The sequence below is a fragment of the Pleurodeles waltl genome, chromosome 6, assembly GCF_031143425.1.
Source record: "Pleurodeles waltl isolate 20211129_DDA chromosome 6, aPleWal1.hap1.20221129, whole genome shotgun sequence".
Lineage (NCBI taxonomy): Eukaryota > Metazoa > Chordata > Amphibia > Caudata > Salamandridae > Pleurodeles > Pleurodeles waltl.
In genome coordinates, this window is record NC_090445.1 from 1,609,738,583 (window position 1) to 1,609,753,699 (window position 15,117).

A 15,117-nucleotide genomic window follows, 5' to 3' on the forward strand; every position below is an offset into this window, starting at 1 on the left:
AGCCTTGGAAAGGCCTGGAGGCTTAATGGCATTGGCCAACTTGGCATTTTCCTAAAAGTGTTAATTTATCCAGAGGGAGTGTGAACTACAATATGTTTGTGTGTTCCCCACCTGATCTGATGCCACCCACAATTGAAGTGTAAAAAAAACCTATATCATCTCATTCTTATGTGTCATATTAAACCTATTCTGACATACTATAAAATTCCCTTTGTTGATGTTTGGTTGTACTGTTAGCAGGAACTATAGTTAATTGTTTTTCTCGTATAGTTTGTGTAGCCATTTTTTATTTTTTGCCTATATCTGGAAAAGGTTGATTGCCACCACAATCAATAACATATTCAGCACTGTGTAGTTTGTGCTACATTGTTTTGACAACAGCAAAATCATTTCCCAGTATTTTACCATCTTCAGGCTTTATTGACATGCCCTGATATTAGGAAAAGAAATGCCACACTGTGTAAATACGGCTACCACAGGGTGCACTATATGATGGATGTGGTATGAAATACTTCTTTGCTTCTAAAAGTGACGCAATGAAGGTAGATTTAGTGATTATCCAAATTTGTTTGTCATGAACCTGAAAGCATTCTTCCAAAGAACCATCACTGACAATAACTGGCACCACATGTGACAGAAGGTTGCAGGTAATGTATGCTATTGGGACATTCCCCATGCCAAGGGTCGCATTAAGGTTGTCCACCTGCCACTGGTCAGTCACCGTTGAAAACTGCAGGGCATCGTAGCATAATCTGGTCTGAGGAAGGCCGTAGCAGATGTGATTCTCCCCATTAGTCATCACTTCCATTCTTTGAGGAGACCCTAACAACCCAGACACATTTAATCCCACATTACATGGTAAATTTCTAAAAAGTATGCTCTTGAACCTGCTCTCCAGGGAGACTCAAGGTGATGGAGAGACAGATGCCATGAATGTGCCTATGGGCTCCGTGCCCAGCTCTGGGGGCCTGCGCCAGGTTCCGGAACAGCCAGAAGATGCGGACAACCAGAAGAATGTGCGGAGGATGGGACAGCCTCCCATGGAGAAACCAAGCAGTGTGCACATTCCGGTCACAGTCACAGCGCCTCCTGGAGACGCCACTATCATACCAAGTGAGTGGTCTTTAGGCCAGCGTCCTGTTTCCCTTTCTCCTGTGAAAGCACACCATAACTATTATGTACCGTTAATCTATGGATCTTTTCATATCATTTAATCTGTGCAATCAGCCAATAGATCTCTTTATAGTTTAACACAGAGGGTCCATCTGTTTACATAACCCAGTGGGCACAGCTGTTAATATGTAATTCAGCATACAGATCCAGGTGTTGAAATATTAATATTAATTCAGTTGCTAGTGTTAATATCACCAGTGGATCCAGCTGTTGTGATTAGATTCCCAAAGAATAGAGACATTGAGGTGCTCAAATTGATCTTACTTTTGAGGTATTCTGGTGGGTCGAGGTAAAGTTTTGACCTGGACTGATAATATTGCTTATAAGTAACTAGAAGGTACAGTTTCTCATAACTGGATCTAGGGTTTGTTTTGATCCATTGCTTGAGGTTTCGGTTGTTGATTAAGAACATACAATAAGCTTTAATATCTCATGTTGAATGTATCTGTTGTACTGACTCAATGCATGCAACTGTAAAGTTAGGTTTGTAAATTTAAAAAAAGCGAATTATTGCCCAATTGAATATCGCTGGGTAGGCCTATTGGGTTAACTGTTCAGTTGGTCCATTAAAGATTGATGATGCTGTGCACTAAGTTCCCTCTTCCATTGTAATTGTTTTTTGTTGGTTTTCTAATTTTAGTGAATAATATTGATTTTGAAAGTAGACTGGAGGAGAAGAAAGATATGGAGGCTGATGACCTGACGAAGAACGGGCCAAAACAAATACTGCCATACAGTTCTATGTTTGTCTTCAGCTCCACCAATCCGTAAGTGTTTAGCTGCCATATTTTCTGCCTGCTGCATTTAATGTTGGCTATGAACAACCTCACTTTCCTTTCCCAGCAGTATGTGAAATCATAAAAGTAGTTCCACATTTATCCACAAATTGTAAGTATTTGTGTAATTCACCTTCGCAATGGAACAAAGAACAAATTCTGTCTCCATGGGACAGTGATATCTGGTCTTCAAATGTGGATCTTTTGACCCTGGTTTATTGTCTACTCCATAAGAGATTTAGAAACATATATGGCCTAATTAGGAGCTGGGTGGTTGAACTGTCACAGCTTCAATACAGCGGTGGTGAGGTGGCTGTCAAGCCAGCGGCTTCACCAACACTGTATTATAATGTTTCCACCATGCTGACCGGCAGAAGCATCGTATTACGACATTTCTGCCGGTCAGACCGGTAGAAACAGTGCAGCTGCACCGAGGCCAAGGCCGTCACACACAGCATAGCAGACAATGCGAAGGGGGCCCCCTGCAATGCCCACGACATGGTCCTGGGCAGTACAGGGGCCCCCTGTTTCCTCCAGCACTGCCTTTCCGCCATCCTTTTTATGGCAGGGACCCCGCCATGAAAAGGCTGTCGGAAAGGAAAGTTGTGATCAGCACGGCCGTGCCGAACTCAACACCGCCATTGCTGGTCATGACTTTGACTGCCGCCAACCCATCGGGATCCCTGATCTGACAGAGGTGGCGGTCTCCTGGCAGTCCGACCGCCAAGATTGTAATCTGGTGGTCGGACCGCCAGGATTGCGACGGTCCGACTGCTACCACAAGTTTGGTGGTCCATGGACCATCAAACTCATAATTAGGCCCATAGTTTCTTAAACACATCAGAAAAGAGATTTGTCTCTAGAGCACCTACAAGGTCTTTGTGAACTGGGCTTGTGTAGAACAAGCCATTTTCCACACTTAATGGCTACCTCACATTTTCACTGTGCTTTATTATTCTTATATTATTATGTCTGGACACCAACAAGAACATGCTTTCAAAACAGAATGGCAACCTGGGGCTAAAATTAATTGAATAACTTTAAGAATCAGAAGACATTTGGTGCCATAGAGACAATATTTGTTCCATGGAATAGTCTAGAGGAAGACGGTGAATTATAGACTATCTTACCAAAAGACCCCAACAATAAAATAAGACAGTGGTGGATACTCCTGCACTGGTGCTCATCCTTCCACTTTCACAAAACCAAGTGCATTGTGATGGACCCTAACTGCGGTCGCTGTTCTCTTCGAAACCAGTCTTCTGATGAGAGTCTTCAGGTCTTGTGAATGCTTACATCCCCAAAGTCCCCTGCCCCTCTTCCAATGTGCATCATTGACATTGTAACATGTTTGGTGTCTGGTGTGAAGGAATGCACTCACAGATCAATAAATGTAGCACAGCCTACTGTGGATGCCTTTTATCAGTGCTTGGTCTGAATGCCCTACTGTGATTGGTATGACTTTTCTTTTATGATACCTAAAATGTAAACATCATTTGGTCTGGCACACACTCTACCCCATACAATGGTGCAGCACTGTTGTGAATGAATACATCATGTTCGCTAGATGTAAGAAATTGCAGGAGGTGTTGGTGTTGGAAGATCACATGTTCTTGGGTGGACTGGTAGATGCCTGATTAGGGCCTCATTGGTATTGGAGAGTGTAAACTGGAAGGTCATGGGCACTGGTGTGCCTTAGAGTGTCAGCAGGTTGGCAAACCTTTAGTGATGTAATGTGTATTTTGGAACATCTCTAGATGGGTTATTAAACCCAGATCTGTGTTATCTCAGTAGTGTAGACGTGGAAAGGCAGGCCACTGGTATTGGTGAAGGATGCATATTGTTCTCTTCTGGATCAGAGCGTGTGCACATCAATGGTACACCTAAAGTGCAGTGCAGTCTTCGTTTATGGTGGGTCATAGAAAAGTAGCTGGCACTAGTATGAGATGCAGTGCCTTCTGTAGGTGCAGTAGTACCCTAGATAAGTGCTTGTCACTGGTTTGAGATTTAGGGGGTCATTCTGACCCTGGCGGCCGGTGGCCGCCAGGGCCACCGACCACGGGAGCACCGCCAACAGGCTGGCGGTGCTCCCGAGGGCATTCTGACCGCGGCGGTTCAGCCGCGGTCAGAAAGGGTAAACCGGCGGTCTCCCGTCGGTTTACCACTGCCCTTCAGAATCCTCCATGGCTGCGGAGCGCGCTCCGCAGCCATGGGGATTCTGACACCCCCTACCGCCATCCTGTTCCTGGCGGGTCTCCCGCCAGGAACAGGATGGCGGTAGGGGGTGCCGCGGGGCCCCTGGGGGCCCCTGCAGTGCCCATGGCATGGGCACTGCAGGGGCTCCCGTAAGAGGGCCCGCAAAGTATTTCAGTGTCTGCTAAGCAGACACTGAAATACGCGACGGGTGCAACTGCACCCGTCGCACCCCTGCAACTACGCCGGCTCAATTCTGAGCCGGCGTCCTCGTTGCAGGGGCATTTCCTCTGGGCCGGCGGGCGCTCTTTTGGAGAGCGCCCGCCGGCCCAGAGGAAATGTCTGAATGGCCGCCGCGGTCTTTTGACCGCGGTGCGGTCATTCAGCGGCGGTACCTTGGCGGACGGCCTCCGCCGTCCGCCAAGGTCAGAATGACCCCCTTAGTGTTGGTATCTTTAAGGCAGATGATTGTCCACTGAATGGCCATTGGCATGTAATGCAGTGTTACTGGCTTCAAGATGAGCAGGTGGGCCCAGGACAGTCACCGACATTGTCATGGACTGTTGGTTTCATTGAGCAGGTGTGAATGAACAGTCACTGACGTTGACAAGAGATGCAGCATTGGTTTATTTGGGAAAGGCAGGAGCTAAATACACAGTTATTGCCAGTGATATTGAATGTTGGTCTTATTGTTCTCTGTGAGTGTGCACTGAACAGTGACTTACTCTAGAACAGGGTGCAGTTGTATGTATGTAGTGAACAGTCACTGCACTAGAATGGGATGGAGTATTTGTCTCTTACTGGTTTGTGTGGTGTGTGTGTTTGTGTGAGAAAAGTCACTGGCATAGTATAGGGAAAGCAGTGTAAACATGCTTGATTCTGTTTTGGTTTGAAGGTAGTGCATTTGTAGGTCAGAGTCACCAGTATAAGGTTGAAAGTGTTCTGGAGGCTTTACTTATAAAGTTTGCTATGTCAGAAATAGAGTTTATCCATTTTAAAACTTGTACCTCATCAATGAAAGTGCTGCATTGGCAGAACACCGATGGGGCTCAGGAAACTGGGCGGAAGTGTATTGTTAAGTTATCGTTCATGTAATTGGTAACACTCAAGTGTGGATTATAGATGAGTATGTCTTTAGGTATTATTACTGCTGTGGGGTGACAGACGCAACACAGATGTTCCAGGGTGATTTATTTCTTTTCCTCTGCTGCGGGGATAAGCATAGCACTCTGAAATCTCCGTGGATTGTTTTATCAGTTACTAGTCCTGGTACACATTATATATGATGAATTGGAGCATTGGGAATTGAAGGCGTGTCCTGACAAGTCCCTGTACCAGATACAGAGTGCACAGTTCCAGTAGCATGTTGATCAATATTGATCATGTTGTATGTACTCATTTCATGGAGCAAAGTGTGTGTTCAACAGTAACATGGTATGGATTGCATTGTATCACACTTACTGTGTATTGGCAGGCCACTACCCCGGAATAAGAGTATTATTAGTTTATGGCCATCAATGAATGGAGAGGCTATGTTGGGCACATAGGGCCTCATTATGAGGTTGGTGGTCCAAGGAGGGTCAGACCGCCACAGTTGGAGCATTACAACCCTGGTGAGCGGACCTGCCAGGAGACTGCCATTCCCGCCCAGAACATTGTTCCCGACAGGGTGACTGCAGTCTGAGTTGTACTAAGCCAGGGCTGTGCTGAATTCAGCACCGCCTGGCTGATTACAACTCACCTTACCGCCAGCCTTTTCATGGTGGTCACCCAGCATTGAAAGGCTGGTGGTAAGGGTGTGCTGGGGGCCACAGGGGGGCCCCTGCACTTCCCATGCCCATGGGCCTTCCCATCACCGTCGGAATGTGCACTCTCTGTTTTGCAGACAGTGCGCATACCGACTTAACAGAAGCAAAGCCAATATTGTAGCACTGCTCCCGCTGGGCAGCCAGGCGGAAACACATATTACAATGTTACCTCTGGTCAGCCTGGAGGGAATATTGTAGTACATTGGGAGGGGATGGCACTGCCATGGTGGTGGCATCCTCCCCGTGAATTTGGCTGTCCCACGATGGAACTGCCAAACTCATAATTTGGCTCTTAGTGGCATAGCATAGAGTGCATTGTTCCTGGTCGAAGGTGTGTACTGCCAATGCTTTCCATCCCTCCCCCCTTATTGAATACTCTGTAGAAGTAGTCTGTGGTCATCAAGAATGAGAAGGTCGATTAGACAGTCAATGGTTTGGAGTTGAGTGCAGAGGTGCATTGTATCAATACAAGGTGCTGTGCAGCCTAAACTGCATATATTCAAAGTGCTTCATGTCTCTCCTTCTGCTCCACATGGTTCAGGGTTCGCCGTCTGTGCCATTACATTGTGAACATGCGCTACTTCGAGATGGTCATCCTGATGGTCATTGCTCTCAGCAGTATCGCTCTGGCTGCTGAGGATCCTGTCCAAGCTGACGCACCCAGGAATGATGTAAGTATCTTTCTAGCAGTTCAAATTTGCAGTGCTTGAAGTGCAATGGAAATTAAATTAAATAGGTGACCTCAACTTAATGCTAACCATTGAATTTACCTTGTTCTCTATAGTAGCATCTAGGAGTAGTAATGCCGATGTAATACCTCATAAGTAGTGGAACCTCCAGTATTGGATGTTCACGGGAATCTAATTGTAATCTGCTGTATAGGGAAAATGTGTGGATTAAGCAGGACAGAGGCTCCTGCCTGAAGACTTTTTACTTGAGATTCTTGGCAAAGTGATTGGTTAAAGACTAAAATGTCCTTGGATTATGGACACCAAATACTATTTTTATACTTAATTACTTGCTCGTGACTGAGGTGTTGAATGTATCTGGTTATGCTCTAAGTATAGTTACATATGCTGCTACAGACTGGAATTCTTCCTAAAAGATGCTTGGCCAGTGCAGTGTTGGCTGGTGACATCTAAAAGTGGTGAGACGTGAAAGTTTGGGATGACTTTAATGTATCTGAGCAAGTTAAATGGACAAACATGGGGTCCAAGGTGAGTCCTATTCCTAAGAAAAAATAGAAAAAAGATCGACAAACGGTGCATTTGAAAGCAAATGTATTTAGTGAGAAAGCAAGGTATATAAAGCAGTGGGAACATACAGGGCCCTATTTTGAGTTTGGCGGACGGGAAAGCCTGTCCGCCAAGCTCCTGACAGGGTGGCCGCCGCCTTCATGACAAACTCCCAGCCGGTGTCATTAAGAGTTTGCTGCTACGTCAGCGGGACCTGAGTTTCCACCTGCTGGCCTAGTGGGAAACAGGCTACAGCATTGCCTCTGGCTCAAAATCGAGCCGGCGGCAATGCTGTGGCCTGCAGGGTGCACAGACACCCAAGTGCATGGGCAGTGCAGTGGCCCCCCTGGGGCTAACTGCACCTGTTCTCCGACAGTCTTTTCATGGCAGTGCTACCGCCATGAGAAGGCTGGCAGAGAACGAGGTTGTAATCCCCAGGGCAGCGCTGCTTACAACACTGCCCTGGCAGATTAGGTCCGCCATCAACCTGCAGACCACCGGGATCTCTGATCTGCCCGACTGCCAGGGTTGTAATGTGGTGGTCGGACTGCCATCCGCTAGTCTGGCAGTCTAGTGACTGCCAGACTCATAATGAGGTCCATAGTCTTGAAATATTAAACACAATAAAAAACTTCCCCATATCTTACTGCATTAATGTGTTCAACAGTTACTTTAATGTGCAAATGGTACAGTGCGAGAACTTCAAGCCCTTTAAAGTGTGTACTTGCCCAGTCTCTTGCACTGCATGCAGCACCAACTTTGGAGGAAAATGCTCTAACCAGGTATCAGGAAGCACCCATTGCTTCTGGCTGCAGTCAGTCATACAGAAATATGTACTGACAGATCTTTAAGTGGAATGAAAAGGTGGGGCTCTCTAAAAGGGAACATGTAAAATAAATTTCTGTGATTCCCACAATGTGCCACCCGGCCTGTATTTTGGTTTCTCTCTGAGATGTTACTGCATCCAAAACATAACGCAACAACTGACATACACCTAAACCCTGTCAGTACTATTGGCTTTGTCAGTCGTGGTTAGCTGTTTAAGATAAATGAGTAACAACAATAATTAGTTATAAATAATTAACATTGGAAAAGTTTCAATTCTGAAATTGTGAGACTGTGAATTAAATGTTATTGAGGCCTATGGTAGGACCATGGCCTTCAGTTATGTGTACTTTACATTAGATATGTATGCTCTTTTTCTCTTCAAAGCTCATCCATCTGCATATTTTCAACCTCCTTTCTTTCCTCTTCAGCACCCCCTTTTCCCTCTCTCCTGAATACACTCCCTCACATCTCCCTCATTTTACCAACCCAAACATACACTGCACTCATTCACATTTAAACACTTTATTTCATTTTGCTTTTGCCTTCTAAATATTTTGACCTCTACGCATCTCTTCACACACATTTACACTGAATTTCTTTTGCAACTGGAATGCATGACCATTGTTCTGTGTGCTCTGCAGAGGCCAGCCAACTGTCAGGTACCTTGCTTTGCCTTCAGCCTCAGCACCAGTGCTCTCAATCTAAGCCCCACATAAACACCAGTCACGTGTCAAAGTATGCACTATGCAAGAGTAGTACAATGCACAGAAACACAGCATGATGAAGCAACTAACTCTCTTGAGGAATGCAACATTAAGGAAAATGTGAAATAGGAACTAAATGGCTGACACACATTACACACATTTTAACATCCATTGTTCGCATATCAATCGATGTTTGTGGCAATAATGTTAAGGGCATGAAGATAGTGCCAGCTTTAACACTGTACAGGAGATAACTGCCTTTACTGTAAGCACATATTTCTCCCCCTGCGCTTGACTCGGATATTTGGATCCATTTCGCAAGAACTGTGCTCGTTGTTTGGGACGGTTTCACAAGGAAAAAAAACAGCAGCTCCACTTTTAAAGGAGCCAGTGATCTGCAGCCAGGGCCTGGGGGGTCGCATGAAGGAGGAGATTGTTAGCATGACAAGTGGTCTCAGTACAATAAAAGTAAACACAAGATTCGTATTATAACACTTACTGTTACCGAAGACAGGGCACTAAATCGCACATGCTTGCATCCACTCCTACTGCTTGACGAATGGGGAAAGGGTGGGATCTATGCCTGTAAAGACGGACGGCTACCCTCACGCAGGGATGAAGATTCTGACGCCCAAAATCATGACGCTAAAAGCGTCACTGGCCTATAGTGTATACTGCTATAGACCACAATGGAAATGAAGGGCTTTAGTGCAGTAAGACCTGCGGCGTGCATCACAGTGTAAAAAGTTGATTTATTGCCTGGCTTCTGTCTGGTGTTTCAAAGCGAGGAGGGGCAGACAGCCTGGAACAGACAGCACAGACTTACATGCATCAATTTGTTTAGAGATAAACAAGTCGTTCTATTTAAAAAAAAATTATGTGAATGTTTATGAATTTCAGAGAGGCATAGCCCCTCAGCCCTAAAAGAGAAACTGTCCCTGAGCCAGTGTCTGACACCTTACAGGGAAAGTCTATGAGTTGTCAAATGGGAATCCTTGGTCATGGGTTGAGTTACTGCTCTTGGGATCATGGACATGTGCTATTAAAGCAAATCCTCTTATCCCTTTCAGGTAATTGAGGCCTACACTCTGAAGTCAGAGATAGGCTGATCATGAATCCAAAAAAGCGAAAAAAGAGATCCTACCAATGCTACAGAGCAAAGGAGCTCAACCAGCACCCAACTAGGACGTACGCCTCTCCATTGGCGATCCACAATCCAGATTGGATTCAAATACACATAGACCCTTTAAAAAGGTGTGACCACCTTCTCAAACATTACATTTTGAATTGAACATTTCCAAATTGGTTTATAGTTTGTTTTGATATATTTCCACTCCTGTTTGTTTTCTGGGTTTAAGTAAGAGGTGCTGTCTGAGATATAACAATAGTAACTTTCAGGGTGCAAGAAAATGCCCCATATGCAAAGTAGTAATGTAGGCTATGAAGAAAAAATGATAGGGCATGTTAAAGTGTGCATTGAGCTTCTTCTTAACATAGGTTCAGGTAGGACTTGGAAAGACACGAGAAAGGAGCCTAACTGATGAAGCTGCACTTACTGCTTTCTTAGTACTAACACTGTCTTTCTTTCCTTCTTTCTTCATTCTCTCTCACTGTCTGTTTTTCTCATTCTCCCTTGTTCTCTCTTGCTTTCTCTTTCGCTCAATTTCTATTTGTTTCACCATCAGCCTCTTGTTGTTTTCTTTGCTATTTCTTCGTTTCTTTCTCTCACAGCTTCTGTATCTTCACTTGCACACTCCTGCTGTCTTTTTGTCTCTCTTTCTCCTTTTGTCTCTCTTGCTCATAGTCTTTATCACATTCACTAACTTTCTTTCTTTTTCATTCAGTTTTTTTATTTCTCTTACCTTACTCCTTCTATCTCTTTTCTCTGTTCAGCTTACCATCTCATTCTCTGCATCTCATGTCCCATTGTCTTTGCTTAATACCTTTTCTCTTCTCTCTTGGACCCATTTTTTCTCATTTTCTCCCTTTCTTTGACCTTTCCTCTTTCTTCTCATTCCCTTGCTTTTCTTCCTTACTGTTTCTGATTTGTGTTCTCATTATTTCTCTCACTTCTTTGTTCTGACTCTCTGCCTCGTTTTCTCTTGTTGTCTTTTGTGTTTTCCATACTTCTGTCTCTTTCCCTATATTGCTACCTCTCAGTACTGGGTTTCTCACCCTCTGTTGCTATTTTACAGGTCCTGAAGTACATGGATTACATATTCACAGGTGTCTTCACGTTCGAGATGGTGATAAAGGTAAGGTCCTGTGGGATGCGCCTGAAGGGAGACACTTTTTGGGGGACAAGCTATGAAGAATTTCACTGGTTTCCTGTGGAGAACTTCAATAAAGGATGGAATTCCAGGAACTTTCCTTGAGCTCAATTAATAGATGAATGAATCTAAAAGTTTGTAGAGCTCAATAAGCAGATATAAGTACTACTAGGCACTGACATTCATCCATCCACCTCATTATCCATGTTTCTATTTCTCTTGTTCACTTTGTTTCTGAGCCATCTGCTTCTCTCTAAAGCCCTACCTATGTTTTCATCTAAGTTCATTTCCACTACCTCTGTTTTATGTGTGTATGTTTACCTATCTCTGAAGACTGTTCTTGCTTGTTTGTGTTTGTCATGTTATATTTATGTCTTTTGATATATTTTTGGATGTTAAATCGTGCACTTTCAGCAGCCCCTAAACCCCCGAGATTGTCCCTTGTAGTTTGTATCAAAGGCTTATCACTATGTGACCCTAGAGATGAACTAGGGGAAAAAGATGGTACCAGAGACGAGCCCTGTCTTATTTCCAAACTTTGCACCTAATCAAGCATCGCCACATTTCCAGCCATGTGAAGAAAATATATTTAACTGCTTTTACCTTTCTAACATAACAATTCTTTCTTAGTCAGTTGAACTAAAATATTATATAATTTGCCATATTTATAGCAAACATACATTTCCAACAAAATGGATATAAGAAGTGACCTTTGAGGTGTATGTACGGTCAGTCAGGTGTGTTTGAAGCAGCAGTTGAACTCCATGGATTGGGCCCAGTAGAGGATACTGGGGCTGCTTCTGGCCCTTCAATTTGTTGCAAAATAAAAAAAGCAAGAGTGAGCTCAAGAGTCCTTGGCCTCCTACAGGAGTGATCTGACAGGACCGGAATCTGGGAGTAGCAATTGGGTAGTCTCAGGATAGTCTTCCCCACTGAGACTGAGGCAAATTCTTGTACAGTGTCTTCTGCGACAGAGCAAGGTGAGTGGTTCCATTACAGCATTCTTGTCTTATGCTTCTGTATTGTTGGTGTCCTGGGCCTCTATAGGGGATGACTGGTGTGAGAGCTAGGGGTGTTAATGTGTGGTACTTGCAGTCTGATTGCTCTGGTTATTCAGCTTCTCATATTGATTTATTGCAGATTTGTTCAGGAACTCAGCCAATGTCGCCTCTCTAGTGTTGTGGTCAATTGGTACCATCAGCATCCACCACTTTGAAGGCCAGACCTTTACAGTGTCATCTGTCTTTCTAGAAAGATATCAGTGATGCTGACTGTGAATCCTTAGTTTGAGACGACTTTGACTCAGCCTTTTATGGTATCTGCCTGATCCAAGGCTTTTAGGGAGGAAACAGCTTTGTGGCCTAGAATACCTTTCCTGAGATCTCTCAGATAACCTTCTTAGCATCCACCTCTTCAAATCAGCATTTTTTTAACAATCAACATGCATCCTGCCCAAAGGCAATCATTCAGTTATAGCCCTTCTCCGGCTGTTTGGCAATCATGAAGTTTAACCCTGACTGGGTTAACAATGAACACAGTGTTGTGGTTGCCAGCAGGAACCAGGATAGATATCTGGTGAAGCCTACAGGGCACACAGGTCCTTCCTAGCTCATTCTTGTGCTGTTAGCTCTCACTGGAAGCCCCATTCCCACCTGATACACACTGGGCCTGTTTCCTCCTGGGCAGCCTCTCCTTATGCAGTTCCAAATAGACTCCGTCCATCTCTCAGCAGGCAAGCAGGCTTCTAGGTTCTTCAGTACAGACCCACAGCTACTCCAGTAGAAATTAGAGACTTCAGGCAAAGTCTCCTCATCTCTGGGATACTGACTGTCAGGCAGACATCAGCCCTGGTTGTGCATCAGCCCTTTAGATACTTTGCAGAGCACTCGCTTCATAGGGCACAAATGACTGGACACTGAAACAAAGTGGAGTGCCTTAGGTACTACTTTTAGATAGAACTTTTAGACAAGGGACATGGATCTACTGTCTCAAAACGTAGAGCTGAATTGGAGTGATTCTTGTCCTCTGGAGGCTGCTCTGCAAACAGGCTTTGTTTTGAGTGATGCTTCTCACATGCTGTAATACTGGGGATGTCTCTATCATTGAATCTTCCTCACATTTCACAACAGAGTATGCAGTCCCACAGAGGACCCCAACCCTCACTAAATGGCAATGCCGAGGATGAATACTTAGCAGTTCCTTGATAACAAAAGACCTCGTGGAATTTATACAGATAGCCCTGTCCATATCCTCTCCAATTTAGGTTAAAGATTTCCTCCCTCCATCTGGATGAACACGAATGCAGGGAATACACTTGCACTGTTTATCAGCACATTCCTCACCTTCCATAATGTGCTTGGCCAGGCCAGGGGCCATGCAAAATGGACTCCATTGGCTTCCATTACTCAGGCTCACTCATGCACAACTTATTGCCATGCATGGGTTACACACACTACACATGTACAAGTACTTGACACACACAGGATGTCAGATTAAGGTTATGGACATACAAATAATAGCAAAGGTTTACACAAGTGGGTCATGTTCTCAGTGATACATGTAAAAAGGTGTAGTCATACTATTGGTTTCCTCTAAGAACATGGTATGCTGAAAGCACCATGTTATGTACTATACCCAGAACAGAACCAGTAGTCCACTGCTCAAAATGACGGCATGCCTGGTGTGCCCATCCAGGTCACAGTACAGGTTCCGGATCTCACACAGTCAGTGACAGCCCTGGGCATCTGCACACACGTTTAGATCACCATGATGCCAAAGACAAAATAAAAGTTAACATACCAGATCTACACCTATTTGGGCACTCAGGGCAAGGGAACATATCTGTTTACTGTGCAGGGACCATTCCTGTCCCAACAGCTTTTAAAAACTATTTCAAAGCTCTATATTTCATAATCATTACTTCCTATGGCAAAGTGTCATCTCTAGGCTTCCATTGTACATGCTGACACTGCCAAATGCCTCAGGCAGATGATGCTCATCAGGAGAAGGAAATGCTCCTCATTGTGTTTCATAGCTTTGGTTTTCTCTCACATATTGTTTTGCACCCCCATCGGTTTCTCTAACTTATTGCATTATTCATCCGTTTTTCACTTTATTGTATTTCTTTCTGTTTCTCTCACTGTGTTTGGTTTATTTGTCTCTTTCGTTTCCTGTTTGTTGGTATTATGTATGATTTTCTCATTGTGTACTTTGCTTGTTTCTCTCATTAACCTTTTTTCCAAATTTGATATCCTGTCTTTATGCAAGGCTGTTTCCCTCTATATATGTCCATCATCGCCTTTCTATCCTTTTGATCCCTCACCAACCTCGAGATTCACATCTGCTTCACTTCAACTTATTATTCCGGGAAGGGCTGGTTCTATGTCGGAACAACGCTAGGCTGATATTGAAGAGACACCATCAGCAGGTGGTGCTGTCCGCACCCTGCAAGTCACAATGATGCCATATTTTGGTGTGGGGCTGTTTGAATGTCACTTTGCCTTAGGAGGGTGAAAATCCTTACAACGGCCTTTCTGAATTTCTTAGGTCTCTCTCTCCATCACTGCATCTTCCACTTGTCCTTTTGTCTCTCTTTCTGTATTTCTCCAATCTCTGGACTGATTTAGACTTCGCTAGGTAGTTGTATGTCTGTCAGGGCGAGAGTGAAAATACTCTGTCACCCTGACAGACGTTCCATCCACCGAGTTTAGAGATGTTTTCCAGCCCATGAACATCTCATAAAACTGGCAATATCTGCTGCCACAGTGGACCCTGTCAACGTTCTAAAGGTTTGACGGATGCCTCTGTCAAACATGACGGGCACCCGTCAAACTTTTGCAAAGTTTTACATTTTTCAAAACCAAACTCCTAGAGTGGGTGTTTGTGAGTGGAAAATGTAAAGTCAATGCCCTCCACATCATGGGAGTTTTCTCCCATGATATGTGGGGGGGGTCATTTTTTTTTTTTTTTTTTAGTGTCCCTCGCCACCAGGTTGTACCTAGCGGTAATGGTTAGCAAGAAAAATATATAAAAAATACAAACCGCTGTCCACACTAAAAGACGGTGTTATATGTCAACCTCTCATAGCCTGTACTTCGTCGGGTCATCGGAGGAGTATGCGAGCATCAGAG

At 44.4% G+C, this 15,117-nt stretch overlaps 1 protein-coding gene across 1 annotated transcript in view; it reads left to right on the plus strand.

Annotated features, from left to right (window-relative positions):
* The window catches only part of CACNA1B (calcium voltage-gated channel subunit alpha1 B), an 856,833-nt gene that overhangs the window by 664,325 nt on the left and 177,391 nt on the right, over positions 1-15,117 (plus strand). Inside the window, exons 20-23 of the mRNA XM_069241492.1 lie at positions 899-1,113; positions 1,814-1,940; positions 6,492-6,621; positions 10,913-10,972. Coding sequence (XP_069097593.1) covers positions 899-1,113; positions 1,814-1,940; positions 6,492-6,621; positions 10,913-10,972 — 532 coding nt within the window. The remainder of the gene's footprint in view (positions 1-898; positions 1,114-1,813; positions 1,941-6,491; positions 6,622-10,912; positions 10,973-15,117) is intronic.